The 25,613-nt window shown below is 42.2% G+C and overlaps 1 protein-coding gene across 2 annotated transcripts; it reads right to left on the minus strand.

Annotated features, from left to right (window-relative positions):
* Positions 1-105: 105 nt before the first annotated feature.
* LOC118208052 (CREB-regulated transcription coactivator 2) lies at positions 106-25,612 on the minus strand. 2 transcript variants are annotated; one of them, XM_035382323.1, is made up of 15 exons: positions 25,387-25,612; positions 17,760-17,861; positions 17,145-17,258; positions 16,632-16,693; positions 15,489-15,557; positions 14,772-14,872; positions 14,415-14,441; positions 13,363-13,442; positions 13,158-13,207; positions 12,177-12,409; positions 7,791-8,254; positions 6,906-7,427; positions 6,193-6,279; positions 4,866-5,070; positions 106-4,026 (listed from the first exon to the last, which is right to left on the minus strand). In XM_035382323.1, the coding sequence occupies exons 1-15, from the start codon at positions 25,552-25,554 to the stop codon at positions 3,824-3,826; spliced, it is 2,487 nt and encodes an 828-aa protein (XP_035238214.1). In that variant the 5' UTR covers positions 25,555-25,612; the 3' UTR covers positions 106-3,823. The 2 variants fall into 2 exon arrangements, with proteins under 2 accessions (XP_035238214.1, XP_035238220.1); XM_035382329.1 differs by lacking the exon at positions 15,489-15,557.
* Between the last annotated feature and the right edge of the window lies 1 nt (position 25,613).

The raw sequence follows: 25,613 nt of genomic DNA on the forward strand, positions 1-25,613 counted from the left end.
ACTCTGGATAATGATAGTAATGTAATGTCATGTCATGAACAAGTGCTGTATGAATGAAAATCAAATTGACAAAGATGCAAGAGATTCATTCCAAAACACTTCCAATAACCATACATATACCTTTTATCGAATTTATTTTTTCTTGTAAAATATTGTGAATATAGCATTTACTTAATAAAAAAAACATTTGTTAGGTTTAAGAAGCACCTATGTTTCAAGATTATTATATACAACAGACATAATTTCCCTGGTTATTAAAATTCAAAAATTAACACAAATGAAAATATAGTTTTCACAGAAGCACTTTCCTTATCCACCAAAAAGGAAACTTATAAAAATACATGAGCAAACAATACAAAATAACAATTACAGCAATTAATAATAACGTCAGTAAAAAAAAGAAAACATGGCCATTGTCTTATCATCCCATGAATCACATTTTTTGCTGCTCGACAGCTACATCTATTGGCAGAGAATAGGTACTGAAATTCTATGTCACTGTAGTACAGGGTGAAACAGTTAAATCATTGCATATCCCTAGGGCCTTTTCAGGACTAAGGAGTTACTGGGGACTTAACCCTAAACTGCAGGGTACTCTTGTGTCTTCACATAAATTTATAAGCCACTTGTTCCAATTCACCAGAATCTAATATGGTACCAAATTTACACAAGACATAATGGCCTATTTTAAGAGTGATTGTTAATGCCATTAAAGAGTTGTTTTTGTTTTTAATCAGTAACTTAATCATTCAGGTTATTCAAGGTCTTTTTAAACACAAATTTGGCAGTGTGTCACTTTGTATTATACGCAGCCTCCTGAAAATGACAATACCATGAAAAACCTGCACTGTGACACCAGCAGTCACAGGTCTTGGCATTCAGCACAATCACAGAATGAACAAGCTGACGGCATGCAAGAATCACGTAAAGCAATATGCTTATATTTTCACCTGTGGCCAATAGGCTATACGGCCACAAGTTTAGATTCTGTGGAGCAGAATTTCACCCTTCAGCATACGGTACTGGAAAATGCATAATAAAAGTGTACTGAGAAACCTCTGCACTCAGGGTCTGCTTTCACATCAGCTGCAAAACACAGTCAAGGTATGAGGCCAGCTGCCTGCGCTGAGCCCTACCTCACACAGTACTTCATATTCTCCTGTGCCTCTTCCTCGGTTTCCACACCGCTGTCATTCCCCACAACCTGCAAGATCCCAACCCTGTTTCTGCTACATGCCCCATTCCTCTAGTCCTGCAGAGAGTTCACTATGAACACTTTGTTCATGAAGGATAGGTCAAGCTACTAACACAGTGCAACAATAATTGGCTCCACAGTTTTATGCTAAGCTAATCCTCCCAGCTTTAGTACATTTACTATATTCCAGGTAGGGAGTGCTGTTAAGATTGAAACAACAAGCGAAAGAAAAACTCACAGTGTACAACATGGGAGAAACAGGACAATGTCAAGCAGATAGTAAAGCAGACGATTCAAGGCTTCCATTCGATTTAAAACCATTTTCGTTGATCTGCCATCTTTTAAAATCAGAATTCTGACGTTAATCTCTCACTTAGCAACAAACTGCAGGACACTCTGTCGCCTACGCATTTCATCACATGCCCCCTGACCTCTTCTACCACATCTGTATTCTCTCAGACGGCTGAATCTATGACTCAGACGTTTCTCTCAAGCTCCATACACACATTTCAAATCACAATCATTACATAAACAACATTAACTCATGATTCGCCAGAATATTTGCCTACACAGTAGGCAGCGACACAGGGATGCACAGGGGTAATGGGGGCAATACTGGTTTTCACATGAAATTATGCGGAACACAACTGTGGTGGCAGTGTTGGGAGAATGGAGAAGGGATGAGGGGCTGCACAGTGGAGCTCAGTTGGCACTCTAATGCCACGACCATTACTGCTACTGGCATTATTTTCCAAGAGCCCATTCATTATAGACAATCATCAGAAACAGCACACAGTTCCTGGTCACTAGTTGCAGGGATTTCATGAAGGTAATTAAAGGTACTTTTTCATTAATTGCTGCACTGAACAGGGTTTTTTTTTCATCTGACTGACTGATGGAAGAGAAAGAAATGGTACGGTACGATCACAATAGCTTATGGATGGATTGTGTTTCTGCACGAGTGCCAACTTAGCTCTTCAGCCGAACATGAAGGGCCAAATCCATTCTCATCCTGTTTCTAAATGACAGGGAATTTAATACATTTCCATGCCACTGTCTGACATTCCAATTGAATGCAAGCTTTTCCACCAGCACATTTTAATATATTCCAGAGGCAGAAAACATGGAAAGAAAGGAATGGCTTCAAAACATGCATTCGCTGCTTCAGCGGTGAGGTCATGCAGTTTGAAAGCACAATCCCCCTGATAGCTCTTCTTAGGCAATTCCACTGAGCCATGGGGACGTGACACTACTGAGAATGTCTAGGCTGGCGCTGTGCCACAACAGCAAAGGACCATCACAAAACATGTGTTCACACAACATACATAGCAGGGAACTGACATAGCAGACGCAGCCATTCAAAACGGCTGCTTTAAATAACACAGACGAAAGCTCTGTTTTCGAAGGCAGTTGCTTGGTTGTGTAGTTATTACACGCAACAGTAAATTATTAGGCTTTTCTTCCTTTGTATCTATCTCTACATATATACTGTGTATATATCCAACTTTGTTAAAAAATATAGATTTGAATAATAATTACTATTTTGTTACTTAAAAAATGTTACACTATCTCTTTATGGCCTTCAGTCTGGAATACCCGAGTGCAAAATGTACAGATAAATGAAAGGGAGCATTGGAGCAGGTCACAGTAGCGGGGATTACCCAACACCCCCCCTCCCCCCCCAGAGGTCCCATCTCCACAGAGAGAAAGAGACAACACCCACAATGCTATCGATTCCAAAGCATACATAATTACATTTGTATGCATTTCACAACTTTTACATATTGTCACTGGCTCTCTGAATAAGAACAGAACATAATACATAATGGCAAGAACAAGCTGTTCAGCCCACCTAAGCTCATCATTATTGACGAGCTCAGCCGATCTGTCAGAAGGGGCTGACGAATCAATATTGTTGCAGGTCAGAGATGGGGTTCCCAGAGAAAAACCTAGAAACATGCATTGAAGACCAGCTAATTTTGTATAGCAAGAGCAGGGGTGCTATAAGCAGACATGTTCAAAAGAACTCATCCCAATCCTGTTGTTGGTCCAGGAACAGACAATGTCTGCTTGTCTTTCAGCCTCACTGCTATGCTCTGAATCTCCGTTTAGCGAAATTATTAATGGCAAGAACCAGCAGCAAGAGAACATTTCGGATAACAGACCTCACTTGATAGGGTTGGAAAGAAGATTAATCGCATAGCAGTCAGAGTGGTGTGTTTACCCCATGTAGACTCATAAATAAAAAGCCAACATCACATGCTGTATAATTACCATTTTCTGCCTTGCTTCAAGTGCATTTGTTAACATGCAGTTAAACGCATACCATATGGCCTAAATATTTTTCAAGCGACACAAGGACAATTAAATTCGGTGCTGGCATACAAAAATCTCAACAGGATCCAACTTCTCGGCTGAAAAACCTCCTGAGGTCCCATTTCTTTTTGCATTGTTCAGTCATTTCACTGGCCACTCCGTTCGGAGAACGACTGTTGTTCCGAACAGACAGATTCAAACATTCACCAAACATCCATACTGCACGGATCCTGCAACAGCCAATCGGGGAGGAGCCAGGCTTTCCCCTAACCAACCCCGATCCTGTCCTACGCCTCCCGCCTCCCGCCTCCGTCACTTGAGCCGGTCAGAGCGGAAGGAGTCCTCCACAGCCGGGTCGGCTAGCATGAGGTCCCCTTCGGCCAGCATGCCCAGCCCCTCCAGTGCCAAGGGGTCCATCCGCAGGGGGTCGTCCAGGGAAAAGGGGTCCACCTCAAACCCCGGAACTCCTGACAGGACGCTGGTGATCTCCTTGGACAGCCCAGGCGGGGAGTCACCTGAGCCAGTGAGAGAAGAGGGGTGAGGGCGTGGCTGCATTCAGGAAGCTAATTACATTTTTCCATCCGTCAGAAGAGAATATGTCCTCACCACCTCTGTTCAGTCAAGTCGCAAAAGCTGCTTTAACAAATACTGTACATCTACATTTTCACAAGCCATGTTTAAGGTTGAAAAAACACTCAACCTAAGGCCCTAAATCTAAATCAATTTACTGTTAGACTGAGCAATCTGCATCCCAGTGGACACTGAAAGAGCACTTGATTAATTTTCAAAAAGGATTTAGTAGAGGTCTTAAGACTACTTTAAATGTTTTTATAAATTAATTTGGCACATTCACTTCTTCACCACTATGGGATGATTTTGCTTTTAAACCCTGCTCCTTCATTTCATTCCACTTTTTTGGGGGGGGGGGGGGGAGTTCATTATGCACTCAAGTCTCTTATAATCAGTTTTCCAGGTTTTTTCCCTGTACAATTTCATGAGTTTTTTTAACTTCTAGTTCTGCATGTGGTCAGATGTTGTTGGGACTTGCATTTTAAATACATTACGTACTTTTCTAAAATTTCAGAAGTACTTTGGGGTATCTGCTGCAGATAGCTATTACATGTATTTTAATTATGCTAAACCATTTCTAGCAGAAGCTACAACATACCCAACAACAGTACGTATATGAAATTCATATTCAAGCCAACAATGGCATAAATGAAAATTTAAATGCATTTTAAAAAATCACCTTTGCTATATTAACATTCCAACCACGGACTAATAGAAGGCAAGTGAGATGCTTATTTTGGCAAGAGCTTGCAATAACCCTTTGGGCTGACAGCTTTCATCTTACCAGTCAAGATAATGTTAGGAACGTTGTGGTGTCCCCCGCCTCTACAGTTCTGGTTTGGGGTGTTCAGGAGCTGCTGGTCGCCCAAATTCTGGAAGTCCACGGAGCCCTGGTCAGCAGAGGACCCGCCCTGTCCCTTACTGGGGAGGGGCCTGGAGCCCGAGCTGTGGGTGAAGGACAGACCTTCTGCTTGGTGCTCCATGTTGAACTACCAAATGGAGAAGCAGTGAGGGGCGAGTGGGGGGGGGGAGAAACAGAGACGTGCAAAATCCAGCTCGTTATTGTGCACTCCAACTCGGATGAGTCACAGTTATGCAAGACATGAAAATACCAGTATGGATTTGTCCCAAAATGCAACACTGAACACCTTTCAGTTAGGTAACTTGGTATGAATATGGCATACTATGAATTAGGGTTTGACACCAGACAGCGAGGTTGCACTACCCAAACCCAATGTGTAATCTGGATGAGTCACCTGACAGCCAAAGGAAACTGAATTATCCTTAATGCAAAGCCAAAGTGTGTAATATAGCCTACGTGGCTTTGCATTAAGGATAATTCAGTTTCCTTTGGCTGTCAGGTGACTCATCCAGATTACACATTGGGTTTGGGTAGTGCAACCTCGCTGTCTGGTGTCAAACCCTAATTCATAGTATGCCATATTCATACCAAGTTACCTAACTGAAAGGTGTTCAGTGTTGCATTTTGGGACAAATCCATACTGGTATTTTCATGTCTTGCATAACTGTGACTCAGAGATTGAGCTATTACACGGCATAATATTGCCATTCAGATCTTACAGGAAATAAAAATATTTTTACAGCTGTGAAAGAATAAAGCAATGATTTATTTATATCCATTGCTACATTATATTTTATTTCAAAATCATTTAGAGATTGAATTTATATATAGGTTTTGAAAGCAAGCAAGTTATGACATTTGTTTTACAATGTCATGCATAACAAATTAATTTCACAATGATTATGCCCATTGTAAAAATTCAACTGTACAAACATAAAAATTGAATGGTGAACTGTTACACTCCAATGCAAGAACTGAAATGACTACATATTTTTTAAAATGTAGCACTGGGTATACGCGTATCCTTAAAGGAGATAAAGTAAGCGTCCTTACATCTGACATCCAGATACACACAGGTGCTCTGACCGGCTGAAAGCTGAGCTCCATTGAAAGAGACTTGCAATCGTCTTAGCGCGCCAAAGTTTTTTCTTCATTTAAACACTTGTATCCCTAAAAGTTAGTGAAGCTCTAAAACTAAAACATTTATCTGTTAGACGGTGGTCTGGATGCTGTACTACAGATGTCCTACCTGCTGGGAGAGGTTCTGGCTCTGCCTGGGTGTGAGCTGCAGGCTCAGGTACGGGTCATCCAGCAGAGAGTTCAACAGCGAGGAATCCTGCAAGAGACGATTCTATTCAGCATGCTAAGCACAGCAGCTTAATTTAAATTTTATTGGCATTCCTTTGGATTCACAGACTAAAATGTTTTGAGCTTGCTTGTGTATACATTAGGACAGTCTCTCCCTTTCCTGGGGCTTCTGCCCTTTGTCCCCAACGTAAGTTCACATCCTGGAGGCCTGGATGATTCATCTTGCTCTTCTGACCGGCCTATTAATACACACCTGGCCGTATTCTGTCGCAACAGTATGATTGTTTACCTAGTTGATTTCCCATGACTTCCCCATTACAATTTAGCACAGAAGTACTGACAGTGGGCTGGCCAGCAGAGGATGGGCTCCTCCTCCTCCTCTCAGCCAAGATCTTCCTGAGAGGGTCTTTTTAACCCCATCTTTGGCTTTTTGCAAGTTCAGGCCAAGCCTTTACCAATTTTCTTATTTTTAAATTTTCCTGTAAAATGTTTACACTGTGATAAGATCAGAATTTTGTCACAAATCACAACTGTATTCCTCTATAACAACAATTCATTTAAATTGCTACATCCACCGCTACAAAAATGATAATACCCACATTAGCGGTGTTATTTATATCCCTGGGCAATGCGCTATAGCAGCCGGTGACTCACGCTGTACAGGCCCAGATCCGCAGCCAGAGAGTGGCTGATGTGCTGGAGCTGTGGAAGGCTCTGGAGCTGCTGCTCCTGGGTGCCCAGGTTCTGCATGTTCTGCTCCCGAAGATGCGGCTGCAAGTGCTGAGAGTTCTGGCCCTGTGCGTCCATGGAAACCTCGGCCTTGGTCTGGGTTTGGGTTTGGTTTTGGTTCTGGTTTTGGTTCTGGTTTTGGGTCGACCTCTGGATGTGTTGCATTGGCGCACACTGCAGGCCTTGCATGTTCTGAAGGTGCATGTGAGTGCGCTGCTGTTGATGATGATGATGCAGCTGTTGCTGTTGCTGGTTCGAATGGTGTAACATAGCCTGCTGAGAAGACTGCGGCTGCTGCATTGTTTGACCTGTTTGAGAGGACATCGGACCCTTCTGCATGGACTGATGGGACACTGGAGGACCAGCCTGTGGCTGTTGGGGTTGGCTGTAGAGATAAGGAGGTAGCCTCTGGTCCATAGGCAATTTGCTGGTGTCAAGAGGAACGCCCTGAGGATGAAAAGAGGAGGATCTGGTGAGTCTTGTGATGAAAACTAAACTCAACAGGACTAATCACCAGTGAAGACCAGATGCTAAAGAGACGTATCTTTAGGGCTGCACCTTAGGTCAAACCCTCAAGAATACCAAAAAAAAATACAATGTCTTAGTTAAAATACTTCATGGCCCCAAGACATCTCAAAGAGGGATGATATTAAATTACTGTTTAACACACTGGTGAAGAGACACTGATAGGGAATCATAGGAGTTATATTTCAAATGAAAGATTTAACATGCAATTGAACAATTTCATTATTACAGACATTGCCATTCTGTGCAGTTATTTGTACCAGTTTGGGATCTTGATAACATTACCTGTGTTATGGAGGAGAGTGTGGGGGAGATGGTAGGTGAGAACTGCTTGGGGTGGTGGCGTCGCGACTCTCCACTTAAGGGCAGTGAGAGTGGGCTGAGCTGAGCCCGTCTCCGTGGCGACGTGCTGAGCTGCGGCTGAAGTGGAGAGTAGGGGGAGCAGGAGCCTGATCCTCCCACGCCACTGCTGTAACTAGTAATACTGGCTGCTGATGGGAGGGACTGGCTACTCAGGGAGGAGTTACTGAGCGATGAGTGCAGGGATTGGTTGCTGAAAGAGGACTGTAAAGAAGGGGAGGAGCTGAGGGAGGACTGAAGGGAGGGGTTGCTGAGGGAGGAGTGCAGGGAGGTGGAGCTAAGGGACGTAGGGAAGGAGTGGCTGCTGAGAGATGATTTGATGTTGGGGTTGCTAAGCGATGACTGAAGGAAGGAATGACATGCAGTCCCCTGTAGAGATGCTGACAGACCTATGCAGAGGGGGACAAAAAATAAGAAAAAACACATTGTCTGGTAACTTTATTTCACTCTGTCACTGTGGCAGAAACTGGTTTCCCAGAAAAACAAATAACGTTCTAGATGCATCATCATTCAAGTATAGTGAGTGGACAGACTGTGATGTTGAAACAAAGACAGAGCACTCAAAACCTCTACAAGCTGTATACCTCCGCAGACAATGCCAAAAAAACACAATTTATTGATTTTTCACACACATTTGCTAGAGTGCAGAAATCTGTTTGGTTTAAAACTTGTTTGGCAAGCCTGCCTTCACATGAAAACAGCAAATGCATGTGAAGAACAACTAAACTGAATACAAACTGGTCCTACAAAGCCAGTTTGTATTCAGTTTAAGCATCATAAAATACTCATGGCACCTCCATAAATCGGTGCAATTCAGTATGAAAGGCAAGTACTGTCTCAATAAATCTCATTATGTAATACTGACCATATGTGCTATACACATGTGCACTTGAATATCTGAATAAAAAAAGTAAAGTGTGTTATGCAACGTAGCCAACTTTCACTTCTTGATTTGGAAGCTTGCTGTAATACCAGGAAAGTACAGAGGGTGAATCTGTAGCTGGTGACCACATAAAGGCATTAAAACCAGGAAAGCCATGAACACTGATAGTTCATAATCTCATGAAGGCAGCAACAGCTTAGCTAAGTCTCTCCTCATAGCAAGGATGTTTGCCCTCTTCCTGATTTCCTCTATTAATGCACATTTTCTTTTGACAAAATGTAATATTAGACAAAGAGGACCAGAGTAAACACAAAACACATTTATTTAATTAAAAAAAGTTATCAAACACCCGTATCACCCATGTGAAGATGTAATTGCCCCTTAAAAATAACTGGTTGCACTACCTTCAGTAGCAATAACTGCAATCAAATGCTTCTTATAATTTGATATCAGTCTTTTACATTGCTGTGAAAGAATTTTATCCCATTCTTCTTTGCACAACTGTTAATACAGACAAATTGGTAGGGTTTTGAGCATGAACTGCTCGTTTCAGGTCCTGCCACAGCATCTCTATACGGTTTAAATCAGGACTAGGCCACTCAAAAACTTTCATTTTGTTTCTGTTGAGCCATTTAGATGTGGACTTGCTTTTCTATTTTGGATCATTGTTTTCCAGCATAACTGAATTACACATCAGCTTCAGCTCACAGACAGATTAAATGATATTCTTCTTAAAAATTTTCTGCTACATAGCAGAATTCATGGTTCCAACAATAATGGCAAGTCGTCCAGCATCCCCACACGATCACACTACCACCACCATGTTTCACTGTTGGTATGATGTTCTTACTGTGAAATACTGTATTTGCTTTACGCCAGACATAATGGGACTCACGTCATCCAAAAAGTTCCACTCCTGACTCATCTGTCCAAAGAACATTATTTTAAAAGGTTTGGGGATCATCCAATTGTGCAAAAGCAAGACGAGCATTGATGTTTCATTTGATTAGCAGTGGTTTCTGCCTTGCTACTCTCCTTCTGGGAACTGCCTGGATGAGTTGCTGCTGTGCCCTTGGAGAAATTTTGGCAGGCTGGCCAATCCTGGGATGATTCATCACTGTTCCAAGTGTTCTCCATTTGCAAATAATGGCTCTCACTATGGTGAGAGACATTATAAATGGCTTTTAAACCTTTTCCAGACATATTTCAACACCTTTTTTTTCTAGCTCTTGTGGAATTTTCTCTGATCGTGGCAGAGTGTGCTTCTAAAAACTTTATGGTGACTACTTCACTCTGATGGTAAGGTTCAATATGAACGAGGATGTGTTAAATCAATCCTGGATGTGTTCAATCAGTTTAATCTAATTATCTATTAAATTTGGTTAATTGCTTGATTGAGTAACTAAGGGGGTAATTACCTTTTCACATGGGTGATATTGCTGTTTTGTTTGCTGATTGTGCAGTGAAAGTGCAAATGCGGCACATTGGTAACTAAAATCAGCCAAAGTGAATAGCCATCCATCGAATAGCCAAGAGCAGTGAAACAGGGTTGGGTTTCAAACTAAGAGCCTCTACACACAGCCTTCAGTGGATGTGCTACTTCCTGTTTAGAGTGCCTTGGCACATGATGAAGATAAAGAAAGAAAAAAATGCTCCACTGCAACCACAAACTTCTTTCAGGAACTGGGCCACAAGATTTCAAGTTTAAGAACTTTTCAGAAGGTCCACAGCAAACCACACCACACCATACTTTATAAGACCTGCTTAACAGACATCAAATTTCCCATTAACCTTGCTTGTGTTGTATGTACAATCCATTTAGACAGTTTAACTGATAGCAGGAGCATTCACTTGAAGACCTGACTCAAGGACTTCAAAAATGAACAGGCAGCCCCTTGCCACCACTTCATCGTGCTGCTCTCACATCTGTTAGTCATCCCTGTCTGAAGCCAGAGAAAGAACTGCTCCCTCAAGCTGATCCTGCATTGATTAACCAGCCTGAACCGACCCCGTTGGCCACCACCGTACATCACGCCCACAGCAATACTCTGGAAAAACACCAGCAAACGGAAGAGACAGCTCATTTGCTGGTGAGATGGAAAAAGAGATGGAAACAAATTTTGGCAACATCTTTTAAAAGTAAATCTGGCATGAAAAATGCCAATACGCCTCCCTGCAAAGCAGGGTTTTTGGAAAGATTTTTTTCAAGACAGCGATACCACCAGAATCCACACAACCTTACATAAATAAACTGAGAATGCTTATTAAGTGTCTATGTCCAGCCTGTCACTCAAGAGAGCATAAAGGTTAATTTTGGGTTAATATAATACGGGGTTTCCCCTTGCATGTTATCCCGGGAGCAGGGGGAAACGAGAGTGATCATATCAGTAGTGGGGGTTTTCTGATGATATTGCTGATAGCTAAAAAACAAGTGCTGCTAGATACTAATTGCTGCCTGCTTAATTTAAAAAAATAAATTCCACCCAGGCTAAGTTTTGGTTTGTGCAACCAGTGAAAATTTAAAAAGACACTGACATAAGGCATTATTTTCTAAAGACATTATAGCAATATGCGTATTAGAGTAACGGTGCCCATACATCTTGCAGTGGTGCAGTGATGCTTCTGCTCAATGCAAAGTGGAACACTCCAGTATTGATAGCATCAATGCACTATTCGGTAAAGCAAGCAGCACAGATAAGACGGCGGGCTGTGTTTGCACTTCTTCAGTGCACTACTTCACTACCTAAAATGCAGAACATGACAGAAAATTAGATTGAAGGTTTAGTGTAAATAAGGCCACAGAATGTGTTCCCCTATTCTTTATACTACTATCCCTGTATTCATTACATTACATTACATTACAGGCATTTAGCAGACGCTCTTATCCAGAGCGACTTACACAACTTTTTTTTTACATAGCATTTTACATTGTATCCATTTATACAGCTGGACATATACTGAAGCAATGCAGGTTAAGTACCCTGCTCAAGGGTACAACGGCAGTGTCCTTACCTGGGAATCGAACCTGCGACCTTTCGGTTACAAGTCTAGTTCCTTACCCACTGTGCTACACTCCGTTATTCGGCCAAAATCTCTCAAACGAGATCATTCTATCAGTGTGACCATACTTTACAGTGTTCAATCTGCAATTAATTAGTCTTTAAATTTGAAAAATAACATAAAAATAGAAGACAGAATTTTTTCCCCCCATCTTCAGGTGAAATTAAATATGACAATTTAATTGAGACATTATTTCCAAAATGAACACACACCACACATTCACGTGTGCTTCTCACACCAAACAAATACAGTATGAGTGGTGAACCTGACCATTTCCACCACCTGTGTTGCATTTGGCCTTGCTTCCAGCATAAACAAGCTTCCCAGAAGGCGAAGCTGTCATCGCATGCTTCCATGTCTGACGGTACCTGCTGAGGGGAAGGCGTTGCCGGCGGTGATGCCCAGCTGGGTAAGGGTGCTGGTCAGGTTGCCGGTGCTGCAGCCCCCACTGATGGAGGGGAAGCCCGGCTCCTCCGGGTCCAGAGGCGTGGGCAGCGGGGAGGGGAAGTGCAGGCTGGACAGGTCTGGGAGGGAGCCCCCCGTGTTCAGGGCCAGGGGGATATGAGGGCTGCTGGACTGCTGGTCCGGGGAGGGGAAGACACTGAAGGAAAAGGAAAGGAAAAAACGGGATGACAAACAGGCAGAGGGGAGGGAGGGGGGAGGTTTCGGGATAAGGATAGTGAGGGGGAGAGAGAGAGAGAAAGAGAGAATGGATGTGTGAGACAATATCCTGTAAAGGCAGAACATTTGAGGTGCCTTCTGTGCTGTAATGTGAGGTGACTCATACTGCAGCAGCTTGGAGACCAGGCGAGAGATGGAAAGTAAAGAGAGGAAGACAGAAGGAAGAAATGCCCTGCAGACAGCAAATTTAAACTCATATTCATACTGGACGTGAGATAGAAATTGATAACCATGGACGTGGTAAAAAACAGAAGGTTGTAGGAGGGGAGGTGATAGCATTATGGCAACCCTCTGGCAAACTGGCATGTTTGGTCATGCCATTAAGGCAAGGCAAAATATGAATCTGAAAGAGAAACTAAGGTCATAGATGACTGGGAGAGCGTTCATTAATAACCAAATGCTTCAGAATTGAATTAATGAGAACTGTGTGTGGCTCCTATGTCAGCATGCTTATAAAAATCCACCACACAGTTTCAGGCAAAACACCTTGCTCGAAATTTGCCTTACATGCATGCAAAATCCAAATACGACCCAACAGATGAGGCCATGACAACATCCCCTAAGCAAATCTTTGGAATTATGATTCTGTATAGAACAAACAACCTGTAGCCAGTTATGGAACTGTTTACTGTGAAATGTAAGGATGGAACACACAGACATCAACTTACTTGATACCAGGGACTTCACAGGATTTTGGTCGCGAGGAAAGGATTGGTAACTGAAAACAAGAGAGAACCAAGGGTCCATTCTTTACAGAGCTCAAAAACACTAAGAATGTGCAAGCAGTGTGTTAATGACTTGATTGTGATTACAAGGATTGTAATTAGACAGTAGTACATATGGCCCAACATAGCATGACATGCTAAAGGGTACCTTCTTGGAGTCCCAGGGCTTCGGTAGCTTCCCCTCATCTAAAATGTTCTCCTCAATTGGGGGCACTGGGTATGGGAACACTAGAGGAAGACAGAAGGAGAGAATCCTGGTACAGCAAACTGCTCAGGAGATCCACACCTAGGTCAAAACCTGGTCAACCTACATTTACCGAAAACAGCAACTATTCTGTGCGTTTTACTGGCCATTACACTCATAACCAGACTTCAGGGTTCCTGAACTCCACGGTTCAATTCTCAGTTTGTGAGTCATGCTTTAGGGTTCATATGTCTGGTCTTGTTGCAATAAAAACACCGTTTAAAAAAAAAAAAAAAAAAAAAGTAGTACTATGAATGCATCTTATTTAGATCCACAGTACACTGTCTACACACAGAATAAAGGATTTCTATTGCAGAATGCTGCAAGGAAATGTTTAAAAATAAATTTCAAACATTTGGCTGCACAAACATTTCCATCAGAATACTTAAGGTCACCTACTGTGGAACTAATATGAGTAAAGTCTCTGTACTGATGAGGAACGGTTGCTGTGAATGTGATACTAACGGCTTTTGAGCTTATAAATTGTATTTTCAACAATAACAATGGATAAGCTTGCAATTAATAGGGAATATCTTGCCAGCAATCCATTCTGGATTAACAAAAAATCAACTTCACACTGGAATTTCATCCTATTTGAAACACTAGCACAAACAAAAGTAGATAAGCAAATGTACCTACAGGTTGGCTATTTAAATAATTTATCATTTAGATGGACCTTCGGCCATATAGACAACATACAGGAGACTGGAATTTCTGACCTCTTTCAAAGCTAAAAACCAGGGCAGCAGTCTGTTGCACAGTTGGTAAAGCATAACAATATGAATGTACTCACAGATAAATATTTTCACGTACTCAGAGACAAAGACGCAATCAGAACCATGTTGCAGGACAGAAACACATATGCTGTAAGTGGCAGTGCAGCATGAAGCCGTGAACCGTTACACCCCTATCGAGCATGACACTGACATGGAATCAGGAGTTAAATGTAGACTCACTCTTTCTGCCCTCTGTCTCAGCCATGCCTACAAAACAGAAAATGAACGCGGTTAAACCACAGAAAACAAAAGGGACCCCAACGTTCTCCAACAAAATGGCATAGAAATCGTGACACTATTGGTTCAGGTAGGTGAATCGAATACATGTTTATGGGCTCATAGCCCATCTGTCTAATGACTACAAATGTTGCAGTTCAAAGGCCACACGATTCTCCACCATGGGCGACTTTAATTAATACAAAAACCAGAATAGATTTACAATGAAATTCTATTCCTAAGGCTGCTCTTGGATCTCATGTTAATTGCACCCATGATTTTTAAGGCCATCACAGGGGTGTGTGGGTGAGCGGTACTCACCGCTGAGCCTGCTCTGAGGGGTCAGTGTGTGGCCCGAGCCGAACCTTTCAGTGGTGTTTGGGTTCATGACGCTGGTGTGCAGGGCGGAATCTGAGTTTGTTCTGTGGAGGTGAAGAGGAAAATGGAGAAGGAATGAGGACACAATAACTGGAAGGCAGAACACACGTGTAGACTTGGCCACTGATATTGGAAGTGGCCAAACAGCATGGCGCAAAATACGGGTGCGAGGCCATCTCTCACAGATGGAACGTTCCAAGCTGATCTGGAGAGAGTTGCCTTCATGCCTTCAAACCCAGTTAAAACCCTACCGAGATGTACAGTAGCTTTTCAGACAATAACAGTAAATAGACATTATACTGAATAGCTTCCCTGGACCAGGAAGAGTGAGCTTACACACCAAGCCAGCGACTGCACACTCCTCAGTCCACCTCCAATGAGTGATCCAAAGAAATGGCACGTCATGCATCACTAGGCAGTCAAATCCCACATGAAACATCTACATCTCTGACACACATGGCAATATATTCAGAGCAGTGCCAATCACTGGAGACATATTGATCATGACCATCTGAAAGATCAATGGTATGACGACAAAGGGACTCCTTAATCTTGTACAGAACGGAGCCCTTGAAGTCAAGTGCAGATCTGTCACTGCCACACTACAAAAGGTGCTGATGGTAACTTAACCGGGGGGGAATGAGGGAGGTCTGGATTCACCTGTTGAGTGCAGTAGTGGGAAGTCGGAACGACTGGTTTTTGTCCATGGGGAAGTTGTTGGACCAGTTCCTTCATGATCGACAGAAAAATTTCCCATTAATCTCCAAATAAAAACAAAAATGGCGGCAGCCATAAATGACTGATAGCAGACAGTTTGCAGAGAAGAAGGAGGGTCAGAGAGAGGGAGGCTGACATCAAAATGGAAATCAAACCTTGCCGCGGCTGCAATTCCTCAGATTAGGAATACTGCAGCAATCTTCTCTTTCCTGTGAGGCCTCTCAATTACACAACATTGTGGAATCCAATTCCATCCAGACTCCGAAGCATCAGTTAGACAGCTATTGATCGATGCAAGTGGAATTTACAGTGTTGTTTATCGAGTGTTAGCCCAGCGCTGACTTCAGAAAATGGACAGACTTTGCTGACACCGGAAAACAGTTCAGCAGGGATTCCTTCAATGAATTGGATTGGTATCACCCATCTCCAAAAACACATTAGGCTGCATCTAATGTAGTAAAGCAGAACTGTGCAGTGGAGATATTTTTATCATTGGTATATCATGAACATTTTTCTTTTAATCCAAAGGCATGTTCTGTTTAGGACTTCCCCAACTGGTGTAGAAAGATTAAGTGAAAAACAAAATCGAGCAAATGAAAGGGAAGGTCTCAAGCAGGAATCTGCAACGGGGTGACAGACATAGATGTGCCAAATGCAGCCCTTTCTCACACGGCCCACACACGTCAGTTTCCCCACCTCTGAGACTGCCACCATTCTTCTTAGTTTAAGGAGCAGGAAGATTTTGGCAGAAGAGCAAAAACTGAGAGTGGATTGGAAAAAAAGGACTCTTGCCCTATGAGTGAAAGAACTCAAGCATGTGCAAAAACCATTAAAAAAAATAAAATAATAATAAAAAAAGGTGCCAGAAGTTTAATAAGCAAGCGAGGTCAAGAGGTGGATACCAGATCAGAAAAGACTATTGCCTGGGAAAACTTCCCCTGTGTTAGTCCAGTTAGTGTGAAATTTACCCAAGACAGGGCTTATATGCACCAGTGACCAGGGTTAAAATGGAAAAGCAAATATAAGACAAAAATAGGCGCCCCGAAGAGCAGCAGTGTCTCTGCCGGGAGGGCACCTGAACGTTACCTTCTCCAGCTGGGGTCGGGGGGCGGAGACAGGTACGCTGAGTTATATGGAGAGCTCTCCATCTGCAGACCATGTTTAAGGTACAAATGTTGATATTATGGATCATCAGCAAGGGCCACAGACACCAATGTCGACTATAAAAGTGAAATACACCTACCCCCCCTAACCGTTCACTATGACAATGACTTTGGCAGTGCACTTCTCATTAAATGCAAGTGTGGTGTAAACTAAAAACTTGCCCACAATATTTAAAACACATGTTCTGATCTTTTAAATGATTTAAATGCATAATTATTTCAACAATTAATTAAAAGCTTTGTGGCTTTGTAGCTTAGGTCACTTTGTCAGTCATTCCTCAGTTCTGAACTGCATGGCTGTGTTTTTCAATGCCCTGAGTCTGGAGCTGGCAGATGGAAGGGTGTGACAGCCTGCCTCACGAGCCAATCCACTTCCATCCCATGCACCAGCAGGGCCAGCTGGTGAGCGCGCTCAGCGCAGCACCAGGAAGGATACTTGTCTCCTGTAGGGGCGTACTGGGGACATGAACCTCCTGTCCCTCTGCACTCTCTCCACGAGCCCATGGTGCCGCGTGGATCGACTCGAGTCCAGGTTGGAGTGAAGCGCTCCCTACGAAGGGGTGAGCAGCAGGGCGGAAGGAAGAGTGAAAGAGTGAAAGGGAGAGCAAGAGTGAAAGGGAGGGAGAAAGTGAAAGGGAGATAGAGTCAAATGGAAAGAGAAAGACAGAAGACCAACAATAACTTCACGATTTAGGAGGTCAGGGTTCAGGATGTGATTCTTATGAGACATAATATGCAATGTGAAAAAACTTCTGCGATAATCAGAAGTGAGAAAAAGCTACATAAACACTGAAACAATTATTTTCCTGTTGATTTATTTGGAAAAAGGAAATATGTCTCTACTTGGTGTCTTACTGAATACTACACGTAAGAATAAAAAGTGATTTAAAAGGTGACTGCACATGATCTTTGAACGATTAGAGGCTGCATATCCTAAATCTCATCAAATATAATGTGGTGTGAGAACACATCCACACTTGCCGTTGGAGGTGAAGTATTCACTTGAGCACAGTAGAGACACTGACAACAGCGGCAGGTCTCAGGGACATACCTGGAGATCAGAAGCGTTTCTCCCAATCTGGTTGACGTTAGGCAACGAGCCTCCATAATATGGGCCCTGGCTTCTAGCCAAGCGCACTTTCTGGGCCTGTAACTGAAAATATGGGGAAAAACCAGTCATTACAGGTTTAACAGACATCTCTGTCGTGTTGCTCTCAACACGTCATTGCTTATGAAAGGCAACAGATTAAAACAAAGCACAGTAAAGCCGCCTACAGTGCTCCTGTGTCGCGCCTCTTTCCTAAGGACACTACCATTTCCTTGACCCAGAGTCAATCGTTCTTGGCAACCTTGCTCGCACAGGGACTGGGTGAAATCCTCACGTTCAGTCCCTTCTTTAAATGAGGAAAAAAACCGGACACACAGCTCCAGTGCCGTACAGTGCAGCACAGCTGTGGACCTTGAAACCAGCTGACATCCCAACTTCTAGGAAAAGATGTAGGGAGCACACAGCAGGATGGACTCGAAGTGAAAAGTTCATGATGAATGATATACATGAATTCCTCCATGCATATCTAAAATGACAATGACAGGTAAAGCCTTCTCTTACAGAACTCCTGTCTTATGAAACAATCTCCCAATACATGTGCAGGCTTATGACACACTTTCCGTCTTTAAGTGCAGGATATAAAACCTAACTCTTTAGTCAATCCTATAGTTAGCCACTCCTGTAGTCCTATATCCTGTTAAATTGTCAAGTATCATCATCTGTTTATACATATCTGACGTGTCAAGCTGGCATTAATGAAGCTTACACACAAGGTAGCTTAGCATCAAGTGTCAATTTCGGCCTTAACGGTGCTTACACACAAGGTAGCTTAGCGTCAAGTGTCAGGCTGGTCTTAAAGGAGCTGACACTTGGTAGTTTAGCTTAGTTCATGAATGTATGGTCTGAGTTAGCCCTGCAGGGTTAGAACATAAACTAAAATCAAGTCGAGGCTCCAGTAGGAGGGCTCTCAGAAATGACTGCCTTAGCATCATAGGTTATACACTGGTAGCCAAGGATTGAACTGTAGCCAGATGAAGCTTCTATCCAAGCTTTTATTTTTTTGGCACAGACTACATTTACTCTGTGTGTTGACCAGAGTTAATTTTCCGTGGACCCTCTAAACTGCACTAGACTGAACTATACAATTCTCCTATCCCAGTTACCTCAACTGTAACCTTCTCAACCCATTTTACTTGTTGTCATAGATCCCTTATTATTTCTGTTACATTCCATTCTACCACTACTTTACACCAGGCCAGCCTGCGGAGGAGGGGCTCATGCCGAGTTCCTCCTGAGATTTCTTCCCATCAGGGAATTCTTTTTCGCCACCGTTTGAGGGTTTTTCTCCCCACAGGGAGGTTTTTTTATTTATTTATTTATTTATTTATTTATTTTACCTCATGTGCTTGCTATTTGGGGGTTCAGGCCTGGTTTTTGCTCTTTTTGCTCTTTCTTTTGCTGTGTTTCTTGCCCTTGTTCTTCTACTCCGTAAAGTGACAGTTTTCCATCGATACAAATAAAATTGATTGATTTACATAAGCTAATAAGTGATAACTGCAAAAACATAGGTTCATTAACATAATTATACATTGATTTTTTGTGCAATGACCCCTTCAAACATCAACCAAATCCCACATTAAATGTTAAGAATTCTTCAAGTAGCATACTAATTAGAAATACTTGATTGATTTAATGTACATTGAAACTGAGATGCACAAACTAACAAACATGTGAGATTAAAGTACATTTGAACAGATTTAAGTACTGGTATTTGACAGAAGCATTCAGCTTCAGGTGTTACTGCTATACAGCTCAAAAAATGTCCATGTAAAATTCAGTACAGGGGGATGGGATAGAACAGAAGAAAAGCTTAAAACCAGGGCCCAGAAACACAATATCTGTGAATACATTTAAAATTCACAGAAACTTCACAGGAGTGTCCAACCAACAAGCCCATTCCAAAAAATTCCACGAGCAGTACGCAGTGCTATTGTTACTCCTAGAAATTAGTGCCTTTTAGCAGGCTCCTCCAGGTAGCTGTATCAACACAAGGCCCTGCCCTCACCAATCCCTCAAAATATAATGGACTGCACAGGATGTTTTTAGAAGGGGAGGAGTTTCTTTGATAAGGTGAAGCCGGACATAAGTTATGAAAGACAGGAAAAAGCTAAGACTTTGCACTTTCTGAGCATTCACCAGTTCTCCTTTTTCATTGTTACATCATTATTACAGCAAACCAAAGTAACAGTCCTGCTGTTGAGAAATTAATGAAACAACCACAAACATTAATAGCATGAGAAACCACAAACAGCTGAAAGTAAACAGGCCAAATGATATAAGTAGGCTACATAAATCACATAAGTCAGGTGAAAGGACATACACAGTTCTGCATCATTCTGGTTCACAGGGAAATGAATTTGCCCTCTGAGAACAGGGACTAAAATTAGTTTGTGAGGCTGCATTAACCTGCAAGACCCAATGTATTATCGCAGAGCACAGAGATGTATGGTTTGAACCCAGAGTGGAATAATGCTATTCTGCTGCAGTATACAGAAGTGGCCCCACCTGAACAGCACGGCCCAGCCCCAGGGAAGACAATGTCAAACACCAGCATGTCATATTGGTTAGAAAGCTTGGGAACCAGAAGGTTTTGAGTTCAAATCTCTCAAGGGGCACCATTGCTGTACATGTAGTAGGCACATTACCTAAGCTTCAGTAAACATTCAGCAGCACAACTTCTTTAAATTATGCTATAGGCACATTTGTTGGTTCATCAGGAACTAAAAAAATAAGCATTAAACTAAAAACCCAATGGACTAGGAGGTCTTTCTCTGCCAATCCTCCAACACTATTCTACTTCAAAATTTACCAACATGGACTATGGAAGGCTAAGAATCTCAATGGGATCCTGTGTGAAGTTCAGTTTTTTTTTTTTTTTTTTTTTTTTTTTTAAACCTGTCACCTTTAACTGTGTTTTTTCCATTAACTATTTTGTAAACCTGAAGATATATCAAAAACATTTATAGTTTATGATGGCTTATAAGCATAGCAGGATTGGAAAAATAATGGTCATTTTGGGGGAAAAAAAAAAGTATGTATGCTTTGCGTTATCTTTTAACCCAGATGTAAAACGCTAACCCTAAAAGCAAAAGGCCATATCTAATACAGACTTCCAAAAACTGAACGCTTTTGTAATGAAATTATATTCAGACTCATCTCATAGTGACGCAAAAAACACAAATAATTCTACTGAAATTGTGACTGAATTTAACATACGTACAACAAATATTTTTGATTTTCCTAGATTACTTTACTCATTGCTAAAAATAACTTCCTATTCATATTCCAACTAGTAGAAAAATCTGTTCACTTTCCAGAAAAACATCAATTTGAGAAAAATCTCAACCACTTAAAACCATTTGGGAAAGCAAGCAGAATACAGACATCAGTGATGGCTTAATATGTAACAATAAAGCAATCTATTCACGATATTAACAAATCTATATTGCAAAACAACCTGCTTTTATGTCCACATAAAATTTAATGTTTAACTTGAAAAACTCAAAACTCATAACCATAAGCTTAACAGGAAAACTGACTACTGAATAAAGGGCTGAAGATTAATAAATTAGCTGTATTTATATCATTAGAGGAACTTACCGACTTGCGTAACAGACAGTCAATATTAGTAAAATTGTGGTTCCCACTGCTAGATTATATTGAGGACAGAGAGCAACAGATTTTTTGGCTGCCAGCATCCTGCACCTTTCTAGTACTACCATTACAGGAAGGACTCGCTGTTTTTCCTTATCTTATTCTGTAGAGATTGGACAGCAGCTGTAGTGACAGATTCGATGGGTATAAGTGCATGCAGGCCTATACGTGTGGTAAATTATGCAGTTTTCTTGTCTTTTGTTTCCCCTTTCTCTTACTCTTAAACAGGTATTTTCATCACCCAATCAACTGTCGACCATCTAGATACTCCGGTGAGTTCTTCCATGAACTGCTGAATAACACAAACGATCATAGTTGGATTAAGTAACATTTATAATATGCAAGTTAAAAACGAGCACTCATTAAGCAATGGTAGGTCAGATAACGTGGAAAAGACTCTGGTTGGGAGCCCTGTGGACAACGTGCGCTTAGAATCACCCATGGAGGTAGGGCTACTGTCAGCAGGGTAATCCCCACCTTTTTACAAAATAGCAGCACCTCTGGTCGACTGGACGCCTGTGGTCTGCCTGCATCAGACCTGCAACATGTACCATCCTTGAAAGTGAACTGCAGGGGAGACGATCACCTGTTGGCTGCACACATTCTGGAGCACTCATGCACTATCTGTGTTTTTACCAAAGTGACGTAGGATGTGAAAACGATGCCGTTGGCTTGTCTTACATCTGTTACTGGCCATTCCAATTTGGGGAATAATGGGAACAGTATCACAGAAAACAGAGATTCCTTCAGAGAGAGTGAGTTTTAAAATGGGAGGCTGAATAAAGCGGAGAGAAGGTGTAGGAAGCAGCAGTTTCACTGCATAAATACAGCTCAGCAAGTGTACTGGTAGCTAAAGATGTATGGGAAACTGTATTTGAGCAGGGACTCAGAAACTCTACCTGTACACTCTACAATCACCAGCTTGTAGGCAGCTTTAAACCAGCTCGGAGAGAATATGAAAATAGGCAACAGACGCGCCATCTGGGCTGCTGCGGGCAGACCCTTTACAAAGTGCACCAAAGGCTATGGCAACAGCGGATCGACTCCAGCAAAAGGGCGGCCTCAGCCGCTATGTGAAAGGGATTCGTGTCGACCAAAAGGCTGGATGTATGGGCCATTTCTCCAATCAAAAACAACTGCCTTTTCATCCTCCCCTGTGGCGGATGTCACTCTTTCAATACTTGAAATGGGTGCCATTGTTACCCCAGTTTTCTTGCGTGGCCTTAATTTGCCGCCTCAAGCCACATCACAAACAAATCATTGTAATAAACATCCCAGACCCATTTTACTAAGCATTCCATAGTTTGAGAGACTTGCATGAATTATTTTCTGGAATGAGAGTGACAATACAGCCTTTTGTACTGCTGCCAATGTGACAAATTTTACATCAGTAAACCACAACAGAATGATGTGACACTGAAACTAGCATAGACTTCACTCAGAGACCTTCTTTATATACCCTTTCCGTCTTTCTTTCCATGGATTTCTATTTGGATTCCATCATGGGCACAGCTGTGTGAGGCAGTATTGTATTGTACCTTCTTGTTACAATACAAACTGCTGTTTGTTAGGTTAATATTACACTTGTAGTTCCACCAACATGAAAATGCTTCATTCAGTTTAAGACAGCTAATTTTGCTTCTGTTTTCATATCTGCATGCAAAAAATTATCACAGCTGGCCAAACCAATGCATTACATTACAGGCATTTAGCAGACACTCTTATCCAGAGCCACTTACACAACTTTTTACATAGCAGGTTTTCTGTTAGCCAGATTTCAAACATCCACTTAACCTACTACAATGCTGTCTTTACTGCTGCAACCTTAAGTTAGGGTCAAATAAACTGCAGCGAGCCACCCTGGTTTCAAACCCAGGAGATGATAAGCATCGACCACTATCATCTACTATACAGCACAACTGGCCCATTTGAATGCATAATGCACACAGTAGTTGATATTTTCTTGTCAACCATTCCACCGTGAAAAGCCAGCCCCACCAAATCAACATCCGGAAGAGTAACTGCACAGGAGGCATGTATCCACTAAAAACCTCCCAATACAACCTTGTGTGTGATGGAATTATGTCTCAGCATGTAACGGCCCACTGCCTTGTCAGCAGATCAGGAAGCAGCCTGACTATCATTTACCGATAACCACGGCCACCCCCATCCCATGCCACATGCTCTTAGCTTGATTGAGTGTCTGTTTTCCAACACCTCACATGCTAAAAGGTATACAAGTTGGTCAACCTGGGGATTTTTTTTTATAAAAGAGAAAAGGTGAGGGTATAAGAAAGCAGGGTCTACAACTACCAAAATATGTGCCTTATGCAAAGTTCAGGCTACTGTTGTCCCAAAAACATAATTTCCCTTTCAAACCTTCCTTATGAATGGATCATGCATACATTATGCCAAATCAGGCTACACTTCAAAATAAATAGGTAAACCGACTAAATCACAGGCACCATTGTTTCATGCATTTCTCTTAATAGTTTGGAAAGGTCAGAAAAGCAGAGCAGGTGGCATTTTCCAGGTGCTTACTGGTAAGTCAATTTAGTGTATGCTAAAGCTTAGTCTCTGTAACAAAATGATTGAATATTAGAATGGGCTCACAAATTGTATCATTGTCCTTCACATCCTCTGGGGAAGCCTATCCATGAGTGCCTGAGTGGTACTTGTGTGTATTATCATCATTCAGACATCGGACAATTTGGCTAAATCTTATGTTCCGGGAAATTATTAACCAACCCAATGCTGTCTTGTCATTTTTTAGGAGAAAATCGTCAGTTTTTTAAATAATTATTTCAGTCGAATGCACTTTTAAACCGGTCAACGTTACTTTATGCAAGCAATCGTTGCGTTATTTTAGCCAGCAACCTGAATCCATAAGTTAATACTAATCGAAAATAACTGAACTAGAAAATAATCCTGTTGAGTTAGTTAGAAGGCTACAGTGCCATTCTGGCAAGGAACTGACAAGAAAACTAATAGCTAACATGCTAGTAAGCAAGACCAAAAGTAAACATTGCTAAAGACTAAGCATTAACTCGTAGTTAGGTAGTCACGTTAGTTTTGACGTGCCAGCAAGATCACCAGGCGTTCAACAATTACATTTCGAAGAAGACGATAAACTAGCTGTTCTAGTTTAGCTACTCACTCATCTGTGTGGGCTGCAAAATGTACTCTTGTCACGGCACGCAGTAACGTTAGACTAGATACATTACACTGTCAAAACCTCGCCAACATTAGCTGTAATTCTGGCTAACGGTAGACTAGCCAACAAATGAAAAAACGTCAAATGCATCTGCTTAGCCAACACACGTTGTCAAGTACTAAGACGAGCGTCACTAACATAACAGTTAGCTAAAATATACGATAATCAGTTAAACTGTACAGTTAGCCCATGCAACGCAGTTACACCATTTATTCAACAAGCTTGCTAGCTAGCTAGCTAAGTGATGAACTTCAGGTAGTTCGCAAGCTAATGCCGGCTGCAAGGCTTTCTTCAGCTAATCAGCTTGTTGTGTCGTATGATGTAATCTAGATAGCCACGTAATCAAAATTCAATTTAACATTCATTAACTAGACGTTAACTAGTTAGCAAACTGGCAACCAAGTACCTTTACCCGAGAGAGAACTAACTAGCTAGGTGACGTTAGATCGCCAAACTTGTCAAATGACAGATGATGGCCAATTTGTCCACTGAGTAGTTTCTGTTGCGGTGTAGCTAGGTAGCCAACTATCTAGTCAGCTAGCGTCGGCCAAGTCACAAATGCAGACCGTCTCTGCACATTAGCCAAGTACCTAAAGTCATGAAGTTGTTGCCTGGTATCGGTAACCAAGCTAGCGAGTCCCGTTGCCAGTCATATCCCCCGAGAGGCCTGTCCTCTTTGGGTTTCTCCCCACCCCGACTTACCCGGGTCGATGTGATATCCATCATAACCGCTCGAAAGGCGGCTGTCTCTTCAGCTTGTCGTTGAGTGTGCAAGGCTATCTTCTCGCTGAACTTTCTGGGATTCGAGGCACCGGAGCCGGCACCCGATCCGGCTCCGCAACCGCCCGCTCCCGTGCCCGTCGCAGACATCTTTTGCTACTTTGGTGAACCGAGTTGACTTGATGGGAGGAGGGCAAAACGGGAGGGGC

Source organism: Anguilla anguilla, chromosome 1 (assembly GCF_013347855.1).
Source record: "Anguilla anguilla isolate fAngAng1 chromosome 1, fAngAng1.pri, whole genome shotgun sequence".
NCBI lineage: Eukaryota > Metazoa > Chordata > Actinopteri > Anguilliformes > Anguillidae > Anguilla > Anguilla anguilla.

What these genes read in the sequence shown, in the direction of transcription:
- LOC118208052 (XM_035382323.1), bottom strand. Translation starts at nt 25,554, where the DNA reads ATGTCTGCGACGGGCACGGGAGCGGGCGGTTGCGGAGCCGGATCGGGT. An exon ending in AGCCCTGGGACTCCAAGAAG is followed by an intron (nt 13,208 to 13,362) that starts GTACCCTTTAGC and finishes TCTTGTTTTCAG; the next exon opens with TTACCAATCCTTTCCTCGCG. An exon ending in CACTCTCCTCCATAACACAG is followed by an intron (nt 7,428 to 7,790) that starts GTAATGTTATCA and finishes TTTCATCCTCAG; the next exon opens with GGCGTTCCTCTTGACACCAG.